Below are 20,809 nucleotides of genomic sequence, written 5' to 3'. Positions count from 1 at the left end.
TTTTCAAGCTCTTCGTGGCTTAAAGTCTTTTTGGATTGCAGCTCGGAGAAATGGTTGTTTTTACAGTTCTTAAAACACAGGAGGTTTTCCAGTTTTGAGGATGCTTGAGATCCTTGATTAAATGTTACAGTCCCTCTTGATTCAAATTTCAGAAATACTGGGTTAGTCCAGTTTCAGCTAGATTTCCATGCACTCCATAAAACTTGAATATACAGTGACTGTGTTGCTGTTAAGAAAGCAAATATGATTGCAAGTCTTGTGTGCAAAACTCTGATGTGACTAAAATTTATCAAGATTTTTTCAGTATAATGAACACACAAAGTGAGAAGTTTGTTGTGAACTTATTTATGAAAAAGTGTTTAAGCAGCTTTGTGTTCATGTAAATTGAAATACATTCCTATAGCACATTTTGTCATCTTGCTGCTGTCATAGTTGAATTAATCTATTATCATCAATTTCTTTCCTTCGCTCTGGGAGGCTCTTCACTGAGATGTTACCTTTAGATCAGTTGCATCTTATACTTGAATATCACATTGACTGTTCCATTGTAGTGCCAAAACTTTTATTATTAAGTAAAGTTAAACTTAACTCCTGGAAAAGAAACCATGTATTCTTCCTGGCAAACTTTCCCGAGGGATGAAGGTATTTGTATTGCAAAACCAAGTCCCCAACTCCCTACTCGTATTAGGAGGTGGTAGGTGCTCAGTGAAACAATCTGTTCTGCAGTGCCTTCATGCTCTTCTGTGAACCTAGCTTCAAAATATTTCAACCCTATAAGCATGCCCCTTCTCTGACCTTCACAAGTAATGTTATCCAGTATTTAAGCCATGTGTATGAGCCTGTAAACTCTTTGGAGTCTGGTTAATATCAAAAAAAAAAAAAAAAAAAAAAAAAACAAAAAAAAACAAAGGCAAAACCTACACAGAGACATTTTTTTGAGATATGGAGAATATTTTGTTGGAGGAGGGGATGGTGCAGCTGAAGCACAGCAGTAACTGCAGGTATAGGAGTTCTCTTTAGGCCATTATCACTATTCACTGCCATGTGTTTGCTGCTTGATGTTAATGTTGGAATTGAAATATGTAATATGCTGTTCTGAGATTGAAGTTTGGTTTTTAAATCTGAATCTATAAACTGGGTCACTGTTATGCGGCTTTTACTTCTGTTTTTTTATTGGCCCTGTTGAAAATATTTGTTTAAGGATGCCTCTGTCTGCTCCCCAACAAGAAGAACATTCATAATCTGGAAAACTCTGTAATACAAAGTGGCTTATTCAGTCCTGTGTTACAGAACACACTTGAGAGATATGAAAAAGTATTTTCTCTGCTTTCTATTGTTGTGTGTTTACACAGCATTGGTGCAGTTGTAGCTTTAAAAGAGTTTGCCATGCTATGGGATAGGAAGTCCTGGAAAAGCTGCCTCTTTGAAGAACCATGTTTTAATGGATTAGTTTTCAAGAAGAGTCTCAGCTGGACACCCTAATTTAAAAATTCCTTGACTTAATAGATGCTTCTCACAGGCTGAGAAGTCTGATCTGAATTTCTAGGAAATAAGTTCATTGTTAGGAAGCAGGTCTTGCATTTCCTTGAGTTTCAAGAATGAACACATGAAAAAGCCAGCGCACACCTCCTGATGACATGCTGTGTGCAGAGTCCCCTGTGGTCACCTGGGTTACACTCCAAGTCACAGCGCTAAAAGTCTAGATTCTTAACAGTCATTTGGTCATTCTGTAGAAGTTGTTAGAGCAAACACTTGGGTTATTTTCAGCAATTTGGGATTAATTGCCCTTTCCTTCTCAAGCTTTGTCTGGTTGCTGAATCTTGCAGATCCCACAAAATAAATCGTATGCTGTTCTTAGTTTGACCAAGAAATTCTGTCAGCACAGGTTCTGAAAATTTGTTTTGCCAAATAATTTGTTTTGAGTTCTCATTGTTTCAGTTTCCTTGACTCTTAATAAAGATTCTTGGTGTCATGCTATCTTACCTCCAGGTAAACATGATTCTTCAGTAAAAGAAAAAAATCAGGAAAAAATAGAGCGTATACTTGTTTGCTGGTATAGTTAGACTAATTTGAAAATTTGGGGTTTTTTTATTGTTTGTGTTGAGATTTTTGGGTGTGTCTTGCAGCAGCACTCTAGTGAGCTCTTGGCATTTCAGAATAGTGGTTAGTAGGTACACTTTCAACCTCTGTAAAACATGGGAAGGTTAATGAAATGGCTGCTTTGTTATGAAATGCAGTTTTCATACTCCTTCTGCAGGTATTGAGTTCTGAAATTGTGGTAACATTTGAAACTGTTTTGATAATTTCTCTGATCTCAACTCATCTAACAACTATTTAATTTTTCTTCCACTTTTCATTTCTTTTAGCTGGGATGTGACAGCAAACATAAGAAGAACTGTTGAAACTTGATATTTCTCCTGGTTTTGGAAAAGCCTAGCTTTTGTTTTGCTTGTAGCTCTATGATTTAATGGGAAAACTGTTCATTGGCCACAGATGACTACTGCTGAGAGGCTTTCTGAAATCTGTTTTGGATTACAGTGAGGTAGTAAAAAAGTGCTATGATGACACCAGTTCCATTTGAGATTCCTTTTGTCCTAGACAATAATGGGTTTGTCTGGCACTGAGTGCTGCAGTTACGCAAAACAATTTCTCAGTCATCATAGGTCACATGTTCCTTATATGTATTAAACAGAGATGAAAAAGAGCCAGTAATTCACATCTTTGTTTTTGTCAAAGATTATAACTTTTCCAGTTTTTCAACAATCGCTGCTCTCTAAGAAGAAGGGATGTGGAAATGCACTGTACAGTGCACAGGTTATGCTCCCCACCAGAAGTGAATCCAGAGTGCAAAACGCAATGGGAGCCCTGCTCCAGTGAGACCCAGGCGTGTACTTAAAATAGGAAATGGTTATTGGAACTAAATTATTTTGCCATTTTTATTTTTAGGTTTGCTGGCATGGGTAATCTCATTAAGGTGCTAACCAGGGACATAGACCACAATGCAGCACATTTTTTCTTGGATTTTGAAAGTAAGTCTCTCAGCCCTTCACAGCTGGTGCATTTCAAATGGTAACAGTAGGGTTGCTTATACCTGCTGCAGTGAAGGCCAGGGGACTCAATTGCAAAGTTGGAATTTGAAAGAGTTGCATGTGGTTTTTCTGTTCTTTTTTTTTTTTTTTTCCTTTTTCCCCCTCTCCAGTAGTAGCCAAGCCACCATCATGCTGCTGTGTAAATTTTCTTTCCATGTGCTTAGTCATTTTGGGTCTCTGTGGTCAGTGATGTCCATCCATCTGCCTGCAAATCAAATGATCATGAAATGAAAAATTCTGTCAGTATGCCATAGTAATCTGTGCTGAGCAGTTGTTCACTGTGATCCTCTCGTACACAAGAGTGAGTGCTAAATCATTCCTGATCCTGCTTTGGTCATTCATCGTGCCATTAATGTGATTTTTTTTTTTTTGCATCCGAAAGTCTGAAGTGAAACTGTCTGAGTTTCACAGATGTTTTAAGCACCTTGTATAAAAGATATGTGGCATATCTCTGTTAGCGTTTTCTGCACACTGAAATGATGTATCGTGATACGGTTTTCTATGATGGCCTTCTGACACAATTATAAGGGCTGACAAAATTAAAGCTCTTTCCTTCTGTTGTCCCATCAGGTTAAAATCCAGCATGGCTAATGCTTTCAAATCTGGTACTTGGCCCTCAAGGCAGTACTCCTGCTCAGGACACTGGTGCTAGGGTGTACTGGGACAGAACAGTCCCTGACAAAGCCTTTGGTTGGATTCTGCCCCTTTCCCAAAGGGGGAGCTCTGAGGATGTTGGTGACACGGTCACTTCTTACAGGAAAGCTGCACTGCTGGGGTCACCAGCTGTGCCTCCTCAAGGTGGGGATGTCCCTTCACCCAGCCTGAAGGACGGGTTCGTACCTGATGGAACTCTCTGGTCTTCTTTTCCCACTGCTTCAATCAACTACATTTGGGCTGTTCTTTCTTATAAAAAGAAAATTTTCTTTTCTCTCATTCTTGTCTTGGCAGGTACCTTAACATGGGGAACCTTCTAAAAGTTTTGACATGCACAGACCTTGAGCAGGGGCCAAATTTTTTCCTTGATTTTGAAAGTGAGAAGATGATTTTATATATCTATTACTCTTTGCCTGCAGTAGACTGCATTTGTCTTGTACTAAATGTATGTTTTCATTTTGCCATCCTTCTAACTGCTTTGCATGCCTGAGCTATGGATAATTGTTCAGCAAATTTTGGTAGAAAGCAATAACCTGTTCTAAAATATCCTCAGGTCCTAAAATGTAAAATCTTTATTTCAGGAAGGGCTTTCAAATTAAATTTAACTGTTGAAACCTGATTTGGTTCTTGTTTTTTAAACCAAAATTTTGCCTACTTTTAATCAAAATGTTAAGAATAGTTGTAATTATTTGGAGACTTACTGAAGTTGCAACTGACTTACTCAAATTTGTGAGTTTTGTCCCATGCTCCTTAAAGGAAGAACTGAAAATGAAACCTGATTCTCATCACTTCTGATATGACTTAATAATGCTGCGTGCACAGACTGGCTCACAACAGCTACTCATAGCTCCGGCATCATCATGTTAAAGGTTTATGTGAACCTTACTGGATCTGGCACTGAAATTTAACCTCATGCCTTCTTAAAAGGGAGTCTCAACGTGTATAGAGATGAAATTGATTTTGAAAAGAGGAGACATGTAGCTTGTCTGATCAGTGCCAGGTGTTCTAGAAGGTTCACATATGTCAGTATTTCTGTTTTTGGTTTTTGTTGCATGATACAGTATAGTCTAAGAATGGCAGGTAAGTGTTGCTGGCTTCTGCTATGCATGTTTAATTACTTTATTTTGAGATGTGCTCTTTCTTTAGCCACCTGTACATCAGCAAGCATAAAATAAGAAGATTAATGTTTAAGTACATTTTGACCATGTAATAGAGTACAATGGAATGACATGAAAAAAAAAAACCTGATGAAGTATTATGATATGTATAATTTGAGGTGCATTAAATCTTTTTTCCCCTGAATTGCTTTTCAGTTGTTTGATGAAACAGTAGCAGTTTTTTATATTAGTTATAATATGGAAGCAAATGCTGGAAGAAATATGGTTTTGCTTCAATGACACTTGAAGTTACAGCTTCTCTAAATTCTTACCCTGTTGTGTTAATTTTTATTACTTGTCTCTTCTGAATATATTGTTATTGGAAGATGCTAGCCATACAAATTATTCATAAAGGGAAGATTATCAAGGCCTGTGTTCAAAAATCAGAAAGTAAAATTTGCCAAGACCAATCTCGCATATTGTCATATTAGGTAAAATTTAGTCAAGTGGGAGAAATCATGTATGAGGCCATTGGACTTGTGAAGCTCCAGCTTAATCTGCAAATATTGAAAATTTAATTGGAGTAAATGAAATTCACGTTAGGTAGATAGAAGAGGCATAGTTCTAAAATAAATTGCAATAAAAATTGCTTATTTTTTCTTTCTAAATACAGATTCTTTAGCTATCAGTTTTGTTTTAAAATGCATGTTTTGAGCATGAACAGGATTTGGCATGAGAGTAAGCAGGTTGCTGACATTAAATGCTTTCATATGCAGTCAAATTAGGTGACTTATATTATGGCTGAATTGTTAGACTGTTCTTTGTTCATTTTGGACCCTGTTCTGCATTTGTTTCTGCTGCTATACTGTGTATCCATGCTTCTTTCTCCTCTGTTTCAGATAGCTTGCATTGACAGGATCTTGGCTTTGACACAGCCAAGATCTTTCTTCAAGACTTGGCACTTAATCTTGTGATACTTAATGTTGTGGTTTTGTGTGGAAGGACAAGTAAGCTCTGTATTAAAAACAAATTTGCCAATTCTGTGTTACGCCTGACTAAATAATAGGCAGTTTGGAGTTTTTTTTTATCTTAAATCCATGTATGTGAGCAGGCTCCAATGTTTCTTACATAGTACCATAAAGAACTAAAACCTAATGTTCATAAAGCTTTGTAGTGCTAGAAACTTCAAATTTTAGACTTCTAACCATTATTTTTCTGCCAGATGTTTATCTTGGTGTTAGATGCCAGTGATTGGTGTGATTATCAGAATCTATGTAAAAAATATGATGAGCTGTAGGCTTTTCCTTGCCTCTGCACTGGTTAAGCTTATGCTTTTCTTTGGCTTTTTCACCTTACCTGTTTGAAACAAATAGTTGTCTTGAGTGTTCTAAAGTTTGTGCAGTGCCATTAGAACATGAGCAAAGTGCACAGGTCAATATTGTTTGCATAAAACAGCCACCTAAAATGTGGGAAACTTACAGCTCAGCTTTTACATTGGTGTCATTACTGTCACAGTTGCAAATCCTTTCCAAATTTTCTGATTTGAATAGTAGCTAAAATACAGTGTACTTTGAGATGGTGATATCAAGCTAGCACTGACAGTATCTTGCATTATCTCCAGAGGACTTGGCCAGGTTTCAGAGGAGCCACAGAGACAGCATTCTCCATAGTAATGCCAACAGAGATGAATAAATTATTTCATCTCCAGCAGTCTGGCATTTTTTCCCCCTTGTTTGTGGGTTTTGTCCCAGACAGTTTCAGATGACTTGATGTGTTCTTCCCTGGGAAAAATCTCAGTTTAAATAGTTTCCTGTATAGTGTAAACTTTTAACCCCAAATTTCTCTCCCTACTAGTTCTGTAGGCTAGCCAAATATTATTTTAATAGTCACTAAATGTGTGTGTTCCCCGCATGCAATATGTTGTCGCACTTCTGTAGTATTCAATTCACATAACAGCGTTTGTATATTGTTTCAAGTCTCCTCTTCTGTCTCTAATACATTACTGTGTGAGCGTTCTGAACTCTATATTGCATCTAGTGCAGTAACATTCTGATTAAACACAAATTAATTTAAAGATGAACTCCAATTTACTTGCAGAACCTCAGTCTTTTCTTACTATTGCATTAAAAATAGTAAAGTTGCCCTGAATAACCAGGGCTCAGCTCCTGTGGCCACAATATCAAACCTCAGAACATCTGGGTGAGCTGTGATGTGCTTACTGGATTTGTTCTTTCTATGGAAAGCATTGCTGATCAAGGCACAGCCTTGTTGTAACCTTGTAGCAGGAGCTTAAATGGACTGGGGAGAAGGGAAATCCATGGAATTGTATATCTCCTTCATCCTTCTGTTTGGATACCTGGCACTGCTGCCTGCTTTTTCTTAGCTGTCAAGAGTAACTCCAGAAGTGCAACTCCCTTTCCTGCTCTGTGCACTCCACCTTGGGGAAAAGGAGTTCCACAATTGGTGATTCTCAAGTGAAGGTCCTGTAGCTTGAGCCCTCAGGTACATACTGAGGGGTGCTATTCCCATAGTATGGGAATGCTGCCTCCATCTGTTCAAGATGAAAACAGTGCCTAGGAAAAGGGACCTCTCCCTCTTTTTTCCCTGTGATGGGCTTCCAGAATACAATGCCCTGACCAGCACTGGGAAACAAATCAATTTTGCTCTGTGTCAGCCAGCATTAGTCCCTGAAGATTTTTTATATCATGCCTTTTAACCCTATTCTAATAACATCTTAAATGTTTTGTGAAGGGATTATAAAATAATTTAAATTTGCTTTTTAAATTTGACCTCTTTTTTAGAGATGGCAGAGGAAATGAGTTGGGACAAATCAGGTTTATGGATGTCTTTTATTGGAGAGGACTAGATTGACCAAAAATGAAATATATACCAAAAGAAATAACTCAGTACCTACTTGGTTTTCAAATAGATTGATATTTTGCAGTTTGTAATAATCGAAACAAACTAAAAACCCCACCACCCCAACAAATTAAATATCAACTATTGGTTTAAGTTACCTGGAACATTTTAAGGAAATGAAATACAGTAGTTGGCTGTTTACATCCTCCACTAAGAGAGGTGATGATGGTGTTGATTTGCCTAGCCAGCTGTCCAGTGAAAACCACTAAATTTGTATCTAGGAGATGATTTTCATTTCTAAACATGGAGGGTCATAGTACTGCAGCTGTTCTGCTTGTTGGTGGGTTTTGAAACGAGGAGCAGGAATTCTTTTGGTCCCTTCTGCTCTGCCCCTCCCAGTCTTGAAAAATGAACTCTCCTTACTACACAGGGTAAAGAAAAAAATGGCATGAAAAATTAAATAGGCAGGAGATGTTCTCAGTGTGAGACTATCCAAGTGACAAGTCTTGATTGCATTATTTAACAGCACAATCTGGAATGCTACAGAGCTTCATGTCTTAGTCTGTATTTCACTGTAACATTTCATGTTTGTGCATGAACTGCTGCCAGTCAGCTGGTGCTTTCCTGTCTGCTCTTTTCCCTCATTTTTTGTCTTCATTTCTTACAGCAGTCTTCAGCAGCTTTCAAAATTATGTGACCTTTGTGATGATCTGAAAAGCACTGGCCACTTTTACTCGATGCCTAATCAATGTGGTGCTCTTTTATTTATTTATTTTCAAAGGAGTGACCAGGTTCTTTTGAACCTGTGCTAATTCTTGATGTTTCTCAAAATACCAGTTAAACTGTTGCAAGGTCTATATATAGGCATATTTGCTAATAATGCCCATTCTTTATGCACTAAACTATAAAAATAAGAGGTATTATGAAAAAATTACCGCAAAAACCAGACAGGCAATGTATATGAAATTTATTTTCTCCTAATACAAACTTTGTTTTCTCTTGTGTTCTTCTAGTGTGTGTGGGAGTTTTGTTTCATATGTAAAGATGTACCTAACTTCCATGGGAAGCACTTCTAGAAAGACATTTTCCAGACTCTTCAAACTGCACAAAGTCATGAGGATATATTGTCCTTAGATAGTTTCTGTCTGTCACTATAAAAAATAATCTATTGTTAATACCCTCATTTTGGCATTGGAAATAATGGACTAAAATGCAGTGATATTTCTTCCATAACATATTTCGCCCATGTTAACAGAGAAGTGTTTTTTTTTTTTTTTTTTTTTACAAGAGCTTTAGTAACTAACAACTTTTTTTTTTTTTTTTTTTTTTAATGAGTCTTAAAGGAACTAACCTTATAGCTTCCATCAGCATTTTAAAAGAAAAAAAATTTATTTCAGGTAAACCATGTCTGAGATACTTGTCCTAGGTGATTGTTTTTAAAGGTTAAAACCTTTTGTTGATTCTTCTCAAAACATTCTTTTTACAGAATCACATTGCTTTAAAAATGTACATGTAGCTTTTTAAAATTATGACCCAGTATACTTTTGGGAAGCCCTTAGCTAATTAGAAGAAAATGGAAAACAGACATTTAAAGACAGGGGACAAAAAAAGAAAAAGCCCTTCACAAGCTCACACTAGATCTTTTTGTTCTCAGCTCTGATTGTGCGATGAGTACAGTAAAGAATATGTTTTAAGAATTAAATATATTTAGAAGTAAAATATATGGCTCCTTTTCCAAGCAGTTAAAGATGAGGCAGACAAGATAGAAAGTAATCTGATGCAGTGTTTCTAGATTAAAATAGACATGGATACCTCCTGTGCTATCTGCAGTGAGCATGTCTTTTGAGTGATTATCTAAGTTTCTTCCAGTGAGCCTCTACTGCACCCCAAGGTGAGATTATATGATAAAGACAACTCATCAGGATTTCTTCTCTGAACTCTGTTTTAAATAAGTCAAGAAGATAGAATCCAGGTGAATTTTTGGGATGGTAAATGAAGAGACTACTAAAATGAATACAATTAGTCTCTTGGAGTTCCTTATAAATTGTAGTAGCTCTTCAGAGAATGAAAATTCTTGATGAGTTGCTGCATGAAGAATTTGTCCTGTAGGTGATGGTGTGCCTATTGAATTCCATGCTGTTGTTAAAAATAAATATATATACATTTAACATGTTCTGCTGTTTAGATGCCCAACCTACAGAATCTGAAAAGGAAATTTATAATCAGGTGAATGTAGTGTTAAAGGATGCAGAAGGAATACTGGAAGACTTGCAGTCATATAGAGGAGCTGGCCATGAAATACGAGAGGTGAGCTAGAGCGTTACAATTGTGCACAGCCTGTGGTTGTTCATTGTCTGATCCTAACCAAATACTGCTGGGGTTTAACTTTGCTTGCAGAAGCTGTTTTGGCAGAGCATGTTGTCTTTTAAAATCACTGTCTTGAATTTCTGCTCTGGAATGTTTCTTTTTAACAGCAAAACAGATGTTGCTTGTTTCAATCATATTAATCCACATATGTAATAGCAAATTATGCTTCTCAGAGTTTTTGGGGTATTATTAATACTGATTTTTTTTTGTGTTCCCACATAAGCTCGTCTTGAGTTAATAGTGGATTTGGAAAGAGTGTGGTGTGACTACAGTGCAATACTGAGTAATGTTGACATCCTCTTATATAGTAACTGGAGAAGCCTGGTTTGGTAATCCTGACACAAAAAGCATCTAATTTTCAATCCCTTTTAATTGGCTTTTATTTACTAAAGTAGATGTTTAGAACAGAAGCAAAGTTCCTGTACAGAATGTCACTCCATCTTTCCTTTGTTTAATAAAGGGTGGAATAAATATTCACCCAACCCTCTTTCTTCCTCACATGCAGCAATGGGGGCTGCTTTGCTCATGAAGGAAGGAGTTACTCACTGTAAGATATTCTTAAAAAATAGTATTAGATAGGAGGAGTCTCTATTCACTCCATAGCAATTTGAGATACTTAAAGCCATTCAGCTTTGAGAGTTTTTCTCTCCATGGAATCGCTAAGGTAGGTTTAAGAAGGATGACTGTGTCACACACAACCCTTAGGAGGGATGATGCCTTACTTGTTCTTCAAGGAAAGGAGTGTGTTACACTAGGGACAGGCTGTAGGATTAGGCAGGAATGTGTGTGTGCGGATGCCATGGAGAAATGAGAGATACTCCTCTGAGAGGAGGTAGACATGGCAAGAAGGAAACTCTCTAGGACCAGAGATGAGTGTGCTGCAAGCCACAGCCCACAGTTGACTGAAACAGTTCTTGAAATCAAGAGGTTGACAGTGAAAATGCTGCAGGAGAGTTATGAGCATTTTTATTTCTGTTTTCTTAGTATATTTTCAGTTGCTGACTGGAGAGGTTGAATTTAAGGTATTATATGTCTGGAAAGTGTACTGTGAAGACAAAGTCTATAAATATATCCTTCAAAGCTGTGGTATATGCTGTGTACTGGTGGTGCTTTATATTGTTGATTATACTTAAATGTTCCTGCTGTAATAGTTAGCCTGAATTTCACAGCAATTTTTTTTCTTTGCAAATTTGGGAATTAGTGATAGATACCAACATTAAGATGTGGCTTTGATCACTATTTTTTTTTTCCTTGGAGTAAGCACAGTTAAGCTGTTAATTTTAATTAACTAGGTCTGGTTATGTAATTTTTCTTATCTGAGTAATTTGATTTTTAACCATTTCTTTATACTCTCTCCAAGTTGTTTTCCTGTTCAGGATGCTTACTTTCAACACAAATTTTTAGACCTTTTTGGAACAGACATGGGTTAGTACATGCTTGTCTCTCAACTGAAAACTTCTTAGTAGGTAGATTTTTAATTTTTAGCTCTTCAAACAATTGTCTTGCATAGGTGTTTTGGTTTTTTGTGTTTTGTTATTTGGGGTTGTTTTATCAGCAGTGCATCAGTTATTCCCAATCCAAGCATACTTTTCTCTTTATCTAATTTAAGGCAATACAGCATCCAAATGATGAGAAGCTGCAAGAGAAGGCATGGGGTGCAGTTGTTCCACTAGTAGGCAAACTAAAGAAATTCTATGAATTTTCTCAAAGACTAGGTAAGTGGAAAGGTGATAACTTGGGGATTTTTTGTCTTAATTAGTATATTTGGCATATTCAGATGTGATCACATCTAGGTCAACTCCTTTGTGGAAAAGAGCTCATATTGCACAGATTCCTCCATACACTGGATGACAGCAATCTTGCTTCAGTGGGTATCTGAGAGGGGAGAGAGAATGGGATCATCCTTGTTACTCTTCCTCTACTCCTTTAGTAACTCAGGAAAGCAGTAACCAGCTGATTGACTGGAAATTAGTGAACTAAATAATCAGGAACTAATTCTGTCAGTGTTTCTGATACCAAGACTATTTAAAAGAGACTGTATTATTCCTCCCTAAACACCAGAAATAATTTGCCGTGTGGAAATGCCTGATCTTGGTTCATACACATGCAATACTTGAGATGGTGCTTCATGCCTCTTCTGAAACTCACTGATGTGATGGCTATGCTGATAAAACCTATGAGACTTGTTTTTCACCAGCTTTCTGTTGTTATCTCACTTCTAATCAAGTTTATTAGCATAGTTTGTAAAAAAATGTATTTAAAACATGGAAACTTGTTGCAGGCAAGTTCTTCTTTTTAAGATGGGTGAGATATTTTTCTCAAGATGAACAGGAAGCTGGATTATAAATTTATCTTAAATAAGGTATGACTTCTGCTTACAGCTATGTGCCTCTTGAATTCTGTGTTCTCCTGAAGGCTGAAGTCTGCTAATACAGGTTATTGAAATATGTTCTACACAAATGTTGCAGACAAAGCTTGAGTAGAACTTTTCAAGAAGTTCTTTTTTGTGGCTGTCAGTGCTGATGGGACCTGGTCTGTACAGCAATTTGTATGTAAATATGACAGCAGTTGACACATAGATGAGCAATTCATCAAGTCCCTTTATTATTAACCACCATGTATTTTGGCAGCTGTGTATTTAAAGTCTAGCATGCAGAATAGCAGCCAATACTGATCCAAGAAGCAGGTGCAGTTGTGTGTTGCAAACTCCTCTCGTGTGGTTGCAGAGGCAGGACTGCGGGGCCTGCTGGGAGCCCTGACGAGCACTCCGTACTCCCCAACACAGCACCTGGAGCGAGAGCAGGCTCTTGCTAAGCAGTTTGCAGAAATTCTTCACTTCACACTCCGATTTGATGAGCTCAAGGTAAGAGCTTGTAATCAGAAGGGCTGGAAAAAAAAGTGTGTTTACTGAAGCAATCTGGGTTGTGTTCTGTTCTGGAATAGAATGTGCAGTGGATACTCAAATATCCAATATGCTTGGCTTGCTCTCGTGACCTAGAGTTAGATTAAACTGGAAAGCAGATGAAATATCATATTAGCTTTAGGCACTTGTATTTCAGCTCACATTAATCATATTTCTTCACCCAAATTCGGCATATCTCTTGGGATAATGCTTCTGCTTTCAGCTTGTGTGCAGTCATAGTCCAGCTATTTTCTTGCTATGTACAAAGAACTAAGCTGAAATGATAATTAATTTGCTGGTCTGATCCTTGGAGTCAAATTAGCAAAGCAATTTTTTTCAGCCTACTAATTTCCAACTTGTATTTAGGAGATTGTTCCTTTTCTCATTCCTGCTAGAGCTTGTTCTGAATCTGGGAAACCAGAAAGCTTTATGTTGTGCTTACCAGTTCCAAACATGTCACAGGCCTTTTTGCTTCACTTCAGGAAGTTGAATATTTTCTTGTTGGGTGTATTATATTTTATGAAGACTTGTCCTTACTTCTCTTGAATTTGTCACAACTCTCTTACTTCCATATCTACGTAGATGACAAATCCTGCTATACAGAATGACTTCAGCTACTATAGAAGAACTCTGAGCCGTATGAGGATTAACAATGTCCCAGTAGGTAACCCTTGGATAAGATGAAATGTAGTCTTCTTCTACCACCTCTCTTCTCCATGTACAGAACAACTAAACCCTTTCTTCTGTTTTTTAGGCAGAGGGAGAAAATGAAGTAAATAATGAGTTGGCAAACAGAATGTCTTTATTTTACGCTGAAGCGACGCCAATGTTGAAAACCTTAAGTGATGCCACAACAAAGTTTGTGTCAGAGGTAAGAGTATAAATTTATGGCTCGGATAATGTGCTTCACAGCACTGCAGGGACAGACATAATGGGCAACACAACCTCGACCATGCCTAATCTGGCATCTAGAAATAAAACTTGGGCTTTGGAGCCTCAAAAAATATAACGTGTCTTTCCCAGATGCTGTAGAGTTAGGGACTCCAGCTAGGCCAGCCAGGTGTATGCATCCCCAAAATTTAATGGATAATGTCACATCAGCAGTGATGGCTTTCCTCAAGCTGGGACAGGTATTTTGCCTGCACTGTGGTGGTGGTTTAGAGCAGAAATTTCAGAAAATTGAAAGGGAAACAGCTTGATTCTCTCTGCTTGAATGGAATTGAAATGTAGCTTCCTCTTCTCCTTCCCAAGACTCTTGTTACACTGTGTAAAGTCAAGTATACTACATTATTGCAAAAGGGAGAAGGAACCTGAATTGGAAAAGTATTTCAGCATGTTGATTGAAATCATCCCTATTTATCCTTGACTACCTAAATAAATATTGGTTGTAAAATCCAATCCCTGCAAGTACTGCCCTTGCCTTCTGGTAACTGTGGCGATTTTTGGCTTATGTGCAAAGAATGCTCACTATTTCTCATAGAAAATAATTTTACATTACATGATTACATCTGTCTTTTAATGTTTTTTTTTTCTCTGAGTTCTGCTTTGTGCTTGAAATGCCTTAAGAAAACTGTCTTATCTTACATTTATTTGTGATGGTTGTCTGCCACAATTTTAAGTTTCGCTATTACAGCAGATGAATATATTTGGCTATAGAAATTTTTGTCTTTGAAGGAGCAGGTTAGATGATGATTCCTTCAAAACTTTCCAAAAGTCAGTCATGTCAAGGGTGTAGTTCCTTGGCTACAAACAAGCAGGCAAAACCCATGTGGTAGCATTTGCTCTGTAAATTGCTAATCTGTATGATAATATTTAAAGAAAACATTGCAAGACTACCTGATTTACCATAGTTGTGTTGATGGTTTTAATTGCTCCACACTGCTATGCCAGCAGATAACTGATTTGACTTGGGTTTTGTAGTATAATATTTCACAGTAATTGAATTGTGGAAACTGTTCACCTTCTTTTGCAGAATAAAAATTTACCAATAGAGAATACAACAGATTGCTTAAGCACCATGGCCAGTGTGTGCAGGGTCATGCTGGAAACCCCGTGAGTACCAACACTGCTTGGGTTGGGTGTGAGTCACCTCTCTGTTTCAGACCTGACTTCTGATGCATGAAAGAAATATAATTGGAGTAATTAGGAACTGTGATGTTTCCTTTTTACCAGCCTAGTTGTTTACACTGACATGAAACCACCTTATTTCATTTTGCCAGCCATGGAAATCGTGCGGTCTACTTTTCTGAACATATTAATATTTAAAAATAGAATGGCTATGGAAGCTAGACAACCTCTTGGCACTCTTTATAAGTGGTTTTCTCATGTATTATTCAGAGAAATAGGCTATTTGAGCACGATTGCCTAGGGTCTTCTGAAAGAGGGGCTGTGGGCAATGCTCTGGATGTTTTGTCCTTGCTGACTGGCCTGGCTGATTCCTCCAACAAAATGACAGTGTTCTTCTCAGGGGAATTAAGAGACAACTTCTAGGCATTAAGGCAGTTAGTTGTCTTCTGTTTATTTAAGAAGCACTGGGAGTATGACCAAAGTCACGCTAATCTTTGGTTATTTTTTTTAAATCTGTTTCTTCTGTATTCTAAATAGTTTTCTATTGGTAAAATTACTGGAGCATGAGCCATGTCTTTTTAAATAAGTTTCTGTCCAAATACCACAGGACATCTGTTTTGGAGTATACTAAGAGCTTCAAGCATTTATACTTTTACTCTTCTGAGGAATGGACTATTCCAATTAAAAAAGCAGTTAAAGGTTGTCCAGTCGCCTGCCCTTTTTTTTTTTTCTAAGTCAGAATTTCAGATGTGTATTAGAAGATCACAATATTAGGGAAAAGTGTAGGAAGCGCTGGAGACAAAGTTAGTATGTATTGTTTTAATATTTTTTTTTAATTAAAGAACTGGATTGGTTTAGGTTTGAGACTTTTTATTAATCTTCAAGTAATTTTCTAAACAATCATCTGACTTTTGGCAGGTTATTGAAAGGAATAAAGAAAACTCTCAAAAGTTTGGGGTTGGTGGATTTGGTTGGGTTGATTTGTTTTTTCTCTGAGGATTTATAATAGAATTTTTCTCTTTAATCTTAATTTGGGTGTTACTAGTATTTGCTGTTACCTTGTGTTTCATAGATAATAAGCTGTGTTTTTAAATTCCAGTGAATATAGAAGCAGGTTTACAAATGAGGAAACAGTATCATTCTGTCTGAGGGTAATGGTGGGTGTCATCATACTCTATGACCACGTGCATCCGGTGGGCGCTTTTGCCAAAACTTCAAAAATTGATGTAAGTTTACTGTTGCTAAATAATCTCCTGAGTATTTAAATTGTGTGTCTTGCAGATTCTAGTAGCAGATTGTATACACTGGGTTGGTGCTAAACACGTAGCTGTAAGCAAAAATATATATTTAAGTAGTGAGAAATACAAACAAGGCCTGTGTTTGTGCTTGGGATGGAGTTGCAGGACCTTGCGCTTGCAGTTGTTGAGCGCAACAAGTTCACAGGTCCTACCTCTCCAGCCTGTCCAGGTCCCTCTGGATGCCTTCCCTCCCCTCCAGACTGTCAGCCTCACCACTCAGCTTGGTGTCATCAGTAAAGTTGCTGAGGATGCACTTGATGCAGCTTTTTAAGTAGCTAAGCCAGTCTGTAATAGGAAGATGTAATACTGAAAGCTTAATTCCTTCCTAATATCCAGAAAATGTCTTTACACTGCTGCTATTTTAAAATACTAAATTTTGACCTTTTACGTACTGAATATAAAACATTCCTGTAAATTCAGAAGGTATTAGCATGGAAAAAACTGTAATTTTTTTAAACTCCTAGATGAAAGGATGCATCAAAGTTCTTAAAGACCAGCCTCCTAACAGTGTAGAAGGCCTTCTAAATGCTCTCAGGTACTCCTTTTTGTTTCTTGGGGTTTTTTAATGTTTTAATGTGAGTTTTCATGAATTGTCCAGGGCATTTTCTTCACAGCAAAGTATTCAGTGACTCTTACGGGGAAAGGTGAATGTAATCATTGCAGGCTTTTCTTATAATGTGTCTTGAGACAAGGATGTGTGAAGAAGCCTCTGTGTTTTAACAAGATCGTGAACTTGCAGTTGTTCATTCTAAGATAACCTTTTCCATGCATGCAGGTTAAGAATGAGTCAGTATGGCATGGTAAGTAACTAGAAATTGTTTCTTTTCAGAGAACTAAAGGCATGAGTCTCCGCTGTAAAATAGATGAGACAAGAATTTGCAATGTTAATTGGAGAATTAAAGAAAAATTCATAGTTCAGTATATTAAACCAAAACCTGCTAATTTGGGTTGTAAAACTGTATCTATAGTCAGTCACATGTTTGTTGTGTGGGCATCCAGCATGGGAAAAGTGGCAAACAGTGCAAAAATGTGATAGGCAGATGAAGTCTGTGTTCTTGTCCTTGTTTGGAAAAGTATCATTACGTTGGTAACAAATAACTGTAACTAGGTGTTCTTACTCACGGGCTTGCTTGGAATATGGAAGCTTTAGTTTGTCTTGTCTGAAACTGTGCAGTTGTGATTTCTTTTCCTTATCTGTAGTGAAGCTGCTTTAATTTCATTTGCCCTCTTTATTTTTTTGTATCATGATGTGGTAAGGAGTTACATAGTGTGTATTGTAGATGGGCTCTTTTGCAAAGTTGGTTCAGATTATTAGTTAAAAAATCCATGCCTAATTTGAAACTTCATGTGATTATTTCCATGCTAAAATCATGTTCATCTCTGAACTCCATAACATGATTAGTCTTTGAGATGGTGATCAGTAAAACCAGGGGCTTCCAGAGGAAAAATGCTGCATTAGCATTTATTTCTGACTAGTTTATTGTGATTGTAGCTGCCATGATCACCAGTCTTTGCTAATAGCCCATTTTTCCCATCATTGCTGACACTATGAAAGTACATGGAAGGTGTAGTTCAGGTGCTCACTGCACTAAACAGTGACATTAACTTTTGGTTAATTACACAATTAACTTTGTGGTTAGCAGTATAAATCCAGTCCATGCTCTCAAGCTGTGCTTTCCCTGCTCTAACCCTTTCCATGCATGGATGCTATAACAGTCCTGGTTTTGTACATTTGATTACTCTCTGGGTAGGATATTTAAATCTTTTCTAAACCATGTTTGGAATTGTTAGGAAGAGATGCAGGGGGGAGCTGCTGTGTGCTTGTGTGATGAAAACAGATTCAAGATGTCATTGTGACAAATTAAGTCCAAATCTAAGTCTTTGATTCTGAAGGAGTGAGAAGTCCTTGTGTTTTCCCGAGAGACTGATAATGTGTTTCAAAAACAGATGGAAGGTGGTACAGGATTTTGGAGGAAGATCAGCTCTTTGTAATTTCAAATTCATCTGAGTATTGTAATCATGTTCAGCTTTTTCACATGGGCAGAATACCAAGTGCAATAACTTCTCAGGATTTCAGCAAACCTTTGGATGCTTGTTTGTTGAAAGTATAAATTACCAAAAAGTGCTGAAATCTACAGTATTATTAACTTCTAAACTACAAAGTAATTATATATTTATCAAGTGAACAAGTAAATAGTACTGCAGTTGTGGGTAACAATGGAAGTGGTAATTTAACGTGTTAAATTTAAATTATAAAGTAAGTTTTATTTGCTTTTAGATTAGTTAGGAAGAAAAATCAGGGAAATTAATTATACAGAAAGTCTGCAATGAGGATATCTTTTAAAAATAGAGATATCTAGGTTTTTTATAGTGATTTAAAAATGTGCTGTTATCCTAGAGAATTTTGAAAGGAGAAGGAGCTGAAATAAGCACATGTATATGCTCTTCAGTTTTAGCAGCACAGTCACTTAACTAAGCAGGAAATTAGGCTAAAAAGTGATTAAATCCATTGTCATTGAGGGATCCTAGGAAGGTTTGGTTACTGGAAGTTTTGAAGAAGAGATTCTCAAGCCGTCTTATTTGAAGATTTTTCCTGTGACCAGGGCCCTCAGAGTTAGTCAGATGGATAATTAATTATCTGTCACAAGTGGTACTGTGAGCTTACTGTGAAAGCCAATGTCCAGCTGGGGCTTGTTTTGAGCTCCCCTTGGTGCAAGGCTGCTAGATTCTAGTTCTGGTTGGCAATATAATTTTGTGATCAGAATGTCTGACTTGTCTTCTTGGTGACCATGGAGTGGGTGATGATCCATGGCTGAGGGTTTTGCTCTAGTACAGTCAGGTTGAGCCATAAACAAAGAAATTACACATTTGAAAGCTAAAGTGCAATAGCATTTATGTTCACCTTGACTTTATTTCTGTGTTTAGGTACACAACAAAGCATTTGAATGATGAGACTACCTCCAAGCAAATTAAATCCATGTTGCAATAACAATTACCTGGAATTCGCACCTGCTGTAGACAGTATTCTGCAATGACTGAGATGCACAGATTTTTTTTTTTTAGTGATTGCAACTACTATCTCGTTCATTCTTGCTTTTTATTTTCTCTCTTCCTGTTTACTCTTTTTTTAATCACTTTCTTGTACCTAAGTAAGCTCAGACTTCTTTTCTGTGCCAAATCAATGAAAATTATCAATTCTGGAAAGTATTTCTACTTTTCAGAATAGCCATCCTAAGTGGCAGCTAATTATACGTTGCATTTGGATTTCTCTGTACTGGGGAAAGATTTGTGACTTGAACTAAATATTTTTAAACTTGTGGTTTTTTTCTTTTTTTGAAAAACTAATATTTAATATTGCTTCTTCTGCATGGCAAGACTGCCTACTTCTGCTATTTAAAAATCCCTGATGACTTCATTTTCTATTGCAGCTTATTTTCATGTGCAACCATAAGGAAACTAAAAGCAGATTTGTTTAAATTAACTGTGTTTGTACAAAATGGTACCCAACACAAAAGTTTTTTTAAATGAGTAAAAACTGTTTTGTTTAAAAGTTACGTTTGCATTTTGACTCATTTTTGTAAGGATGTATGTTGTATGTTTAACCTTTAATAACTAACGTTAAACTGTGGTGTGTGCGTAGCAAAATTACGTATGCATGTTCATGTCAAATGATTGGCTGTGGATAAGATAATAAAATCAGCTTTCATTTTTCTAAGTGTGGTTTGATTTACCAGTATTTCGAGTGAGATGTCTTCGTGCTCTTTGGATTTTTACAAAAAAATAAATTTATAAATTTTATATAGTGAAAACTCTGCTGTTTCATTACCAGTAACCAGTTGCCTAAGCCACTGATTTAAGCCTAGTTGTTTTAAGGTTCTTGCTCTCCACTTTGTGCTGCTTCCCTCTCCCTGAGAATTATTACTCAGGGTTTGTGGTGGGCAACTTGGTGCAATCCATATAGATCCCAGTGGACATTGCTGAAGAACCTGTGTCTGGGCTACCCATGCTGCCTCCTCATACAGCCATCAGAAATGACTGCACATTGGGCTCTCTCCACACCAGTGGTGGAGAGATGAACTCCCCTTGCTCTGTACTGCTGTGTACCCTAATGGATATAGGTATTTGTACTGTGTAAAATCTGAATAATCACAGCATACTAAATAATGTTCCTTCTTAGGGAAACAATTTATAGCAACAAGTCTTACATAGGTTGGTGAAGAAATTAAAGCTCTTTTGGGAGGGAAGGGATTGAAGGGAAAAAAATACAGCTCTTCCAAAGGACCTTGGAAGGTTGGAGAGGAACTGTCTGAAATTCAGCAAAGGCAAATGCAGTGTCCTGTACCTGGGGAGGAACAACCCCAGGCACCAGCCCAGCTGGGGACTGACCTGCTGAAAAGCAGCTCTGTGGAGAAGGACCTGGGGGAGAGCAGCCGCTCATGGGCCAGCAGTGCCCTGGGGGCCAAGGCCAGTGGTGTC

The 20,809-nt window shown here is 37.3% G+C and overlaps 1 protein-coding gene across 5 annotated transcripts in view; it reads left to right on the top strand.

Moving 5' to 3' along the window:
• The window catches only part of CYRIB (CYFIP related Rac1 interactor B), a 95,573-nt gene extending 75,442 nt beyond the window's left edge, over positions 1-20,131 (top strand). For 3 of the 5 annotated variants that reach the window (XM_053954672.1, XM_053954680.1, XM_053954656.1), the window contains 10 exons: positions 4,038-4,120; positions 9,885-10,006; positions 11,676-11,781; positions 12,793-12,929; positions 13,551-13,628; positions 13,723-13,839; positions 14,941-15,020; positions 16,135-16,261; positions 16,798-16,868; positions 19,259-20,131. In XM_053954672.1, coding sequence (XP_053810647.1) covers positions 4,048-4,120; positions 9,885-10,006; positions 11,676-11,781; positions 12,793-12,929; positions 13,551-13,628; positions 13,723-13,839; positions 14,941-15,020; positions 16,135-16,261; positions 16,798-16,868; positions 19,259-19,322 — 975 coding nt within the window. In that variant the 5' untranslated portion in view covers positions 4,038-4,047 and the 3' untranslated portion in view covers positions 19,323-20,131. Of the gene's footprint in view, positions 1-2,944; positions 3,030-4,037; positions 4,121-9,884; positions 10,007-11,675; positions 11,782-12,792; positions 12,930-13,550; positions 13,629-13,722; positions 13,840-14,940; positions 15,021-16,134; positions 16,262-16,797; positions 16,869-19,258 lie in introns of those variants that run through there. The other 2 variants (XM_053954688.1, XM_053954664.1) reach the window with 2 other exon arrangements.
• Positions 20,132-20,809: the final 678 nt, after the last annotated feature.

This window comes from Vidua chalybeata, chromosome 1 (genome assembly GCF_026979565.1).
Source record: "Vidua chalybeata isolate OUT-0048 chromosome 1, bVidCha1 merged haplotype, whole genome shotgun sequence".
NCBI lineage: Eukaryota > Metazoa > Chordata > Aves > Passeriformes > Viduidae > Vidua > Vidua chalybeata.
This window is presented reverse-complemented; position numbering and strand designations above follow the sequence as displayed.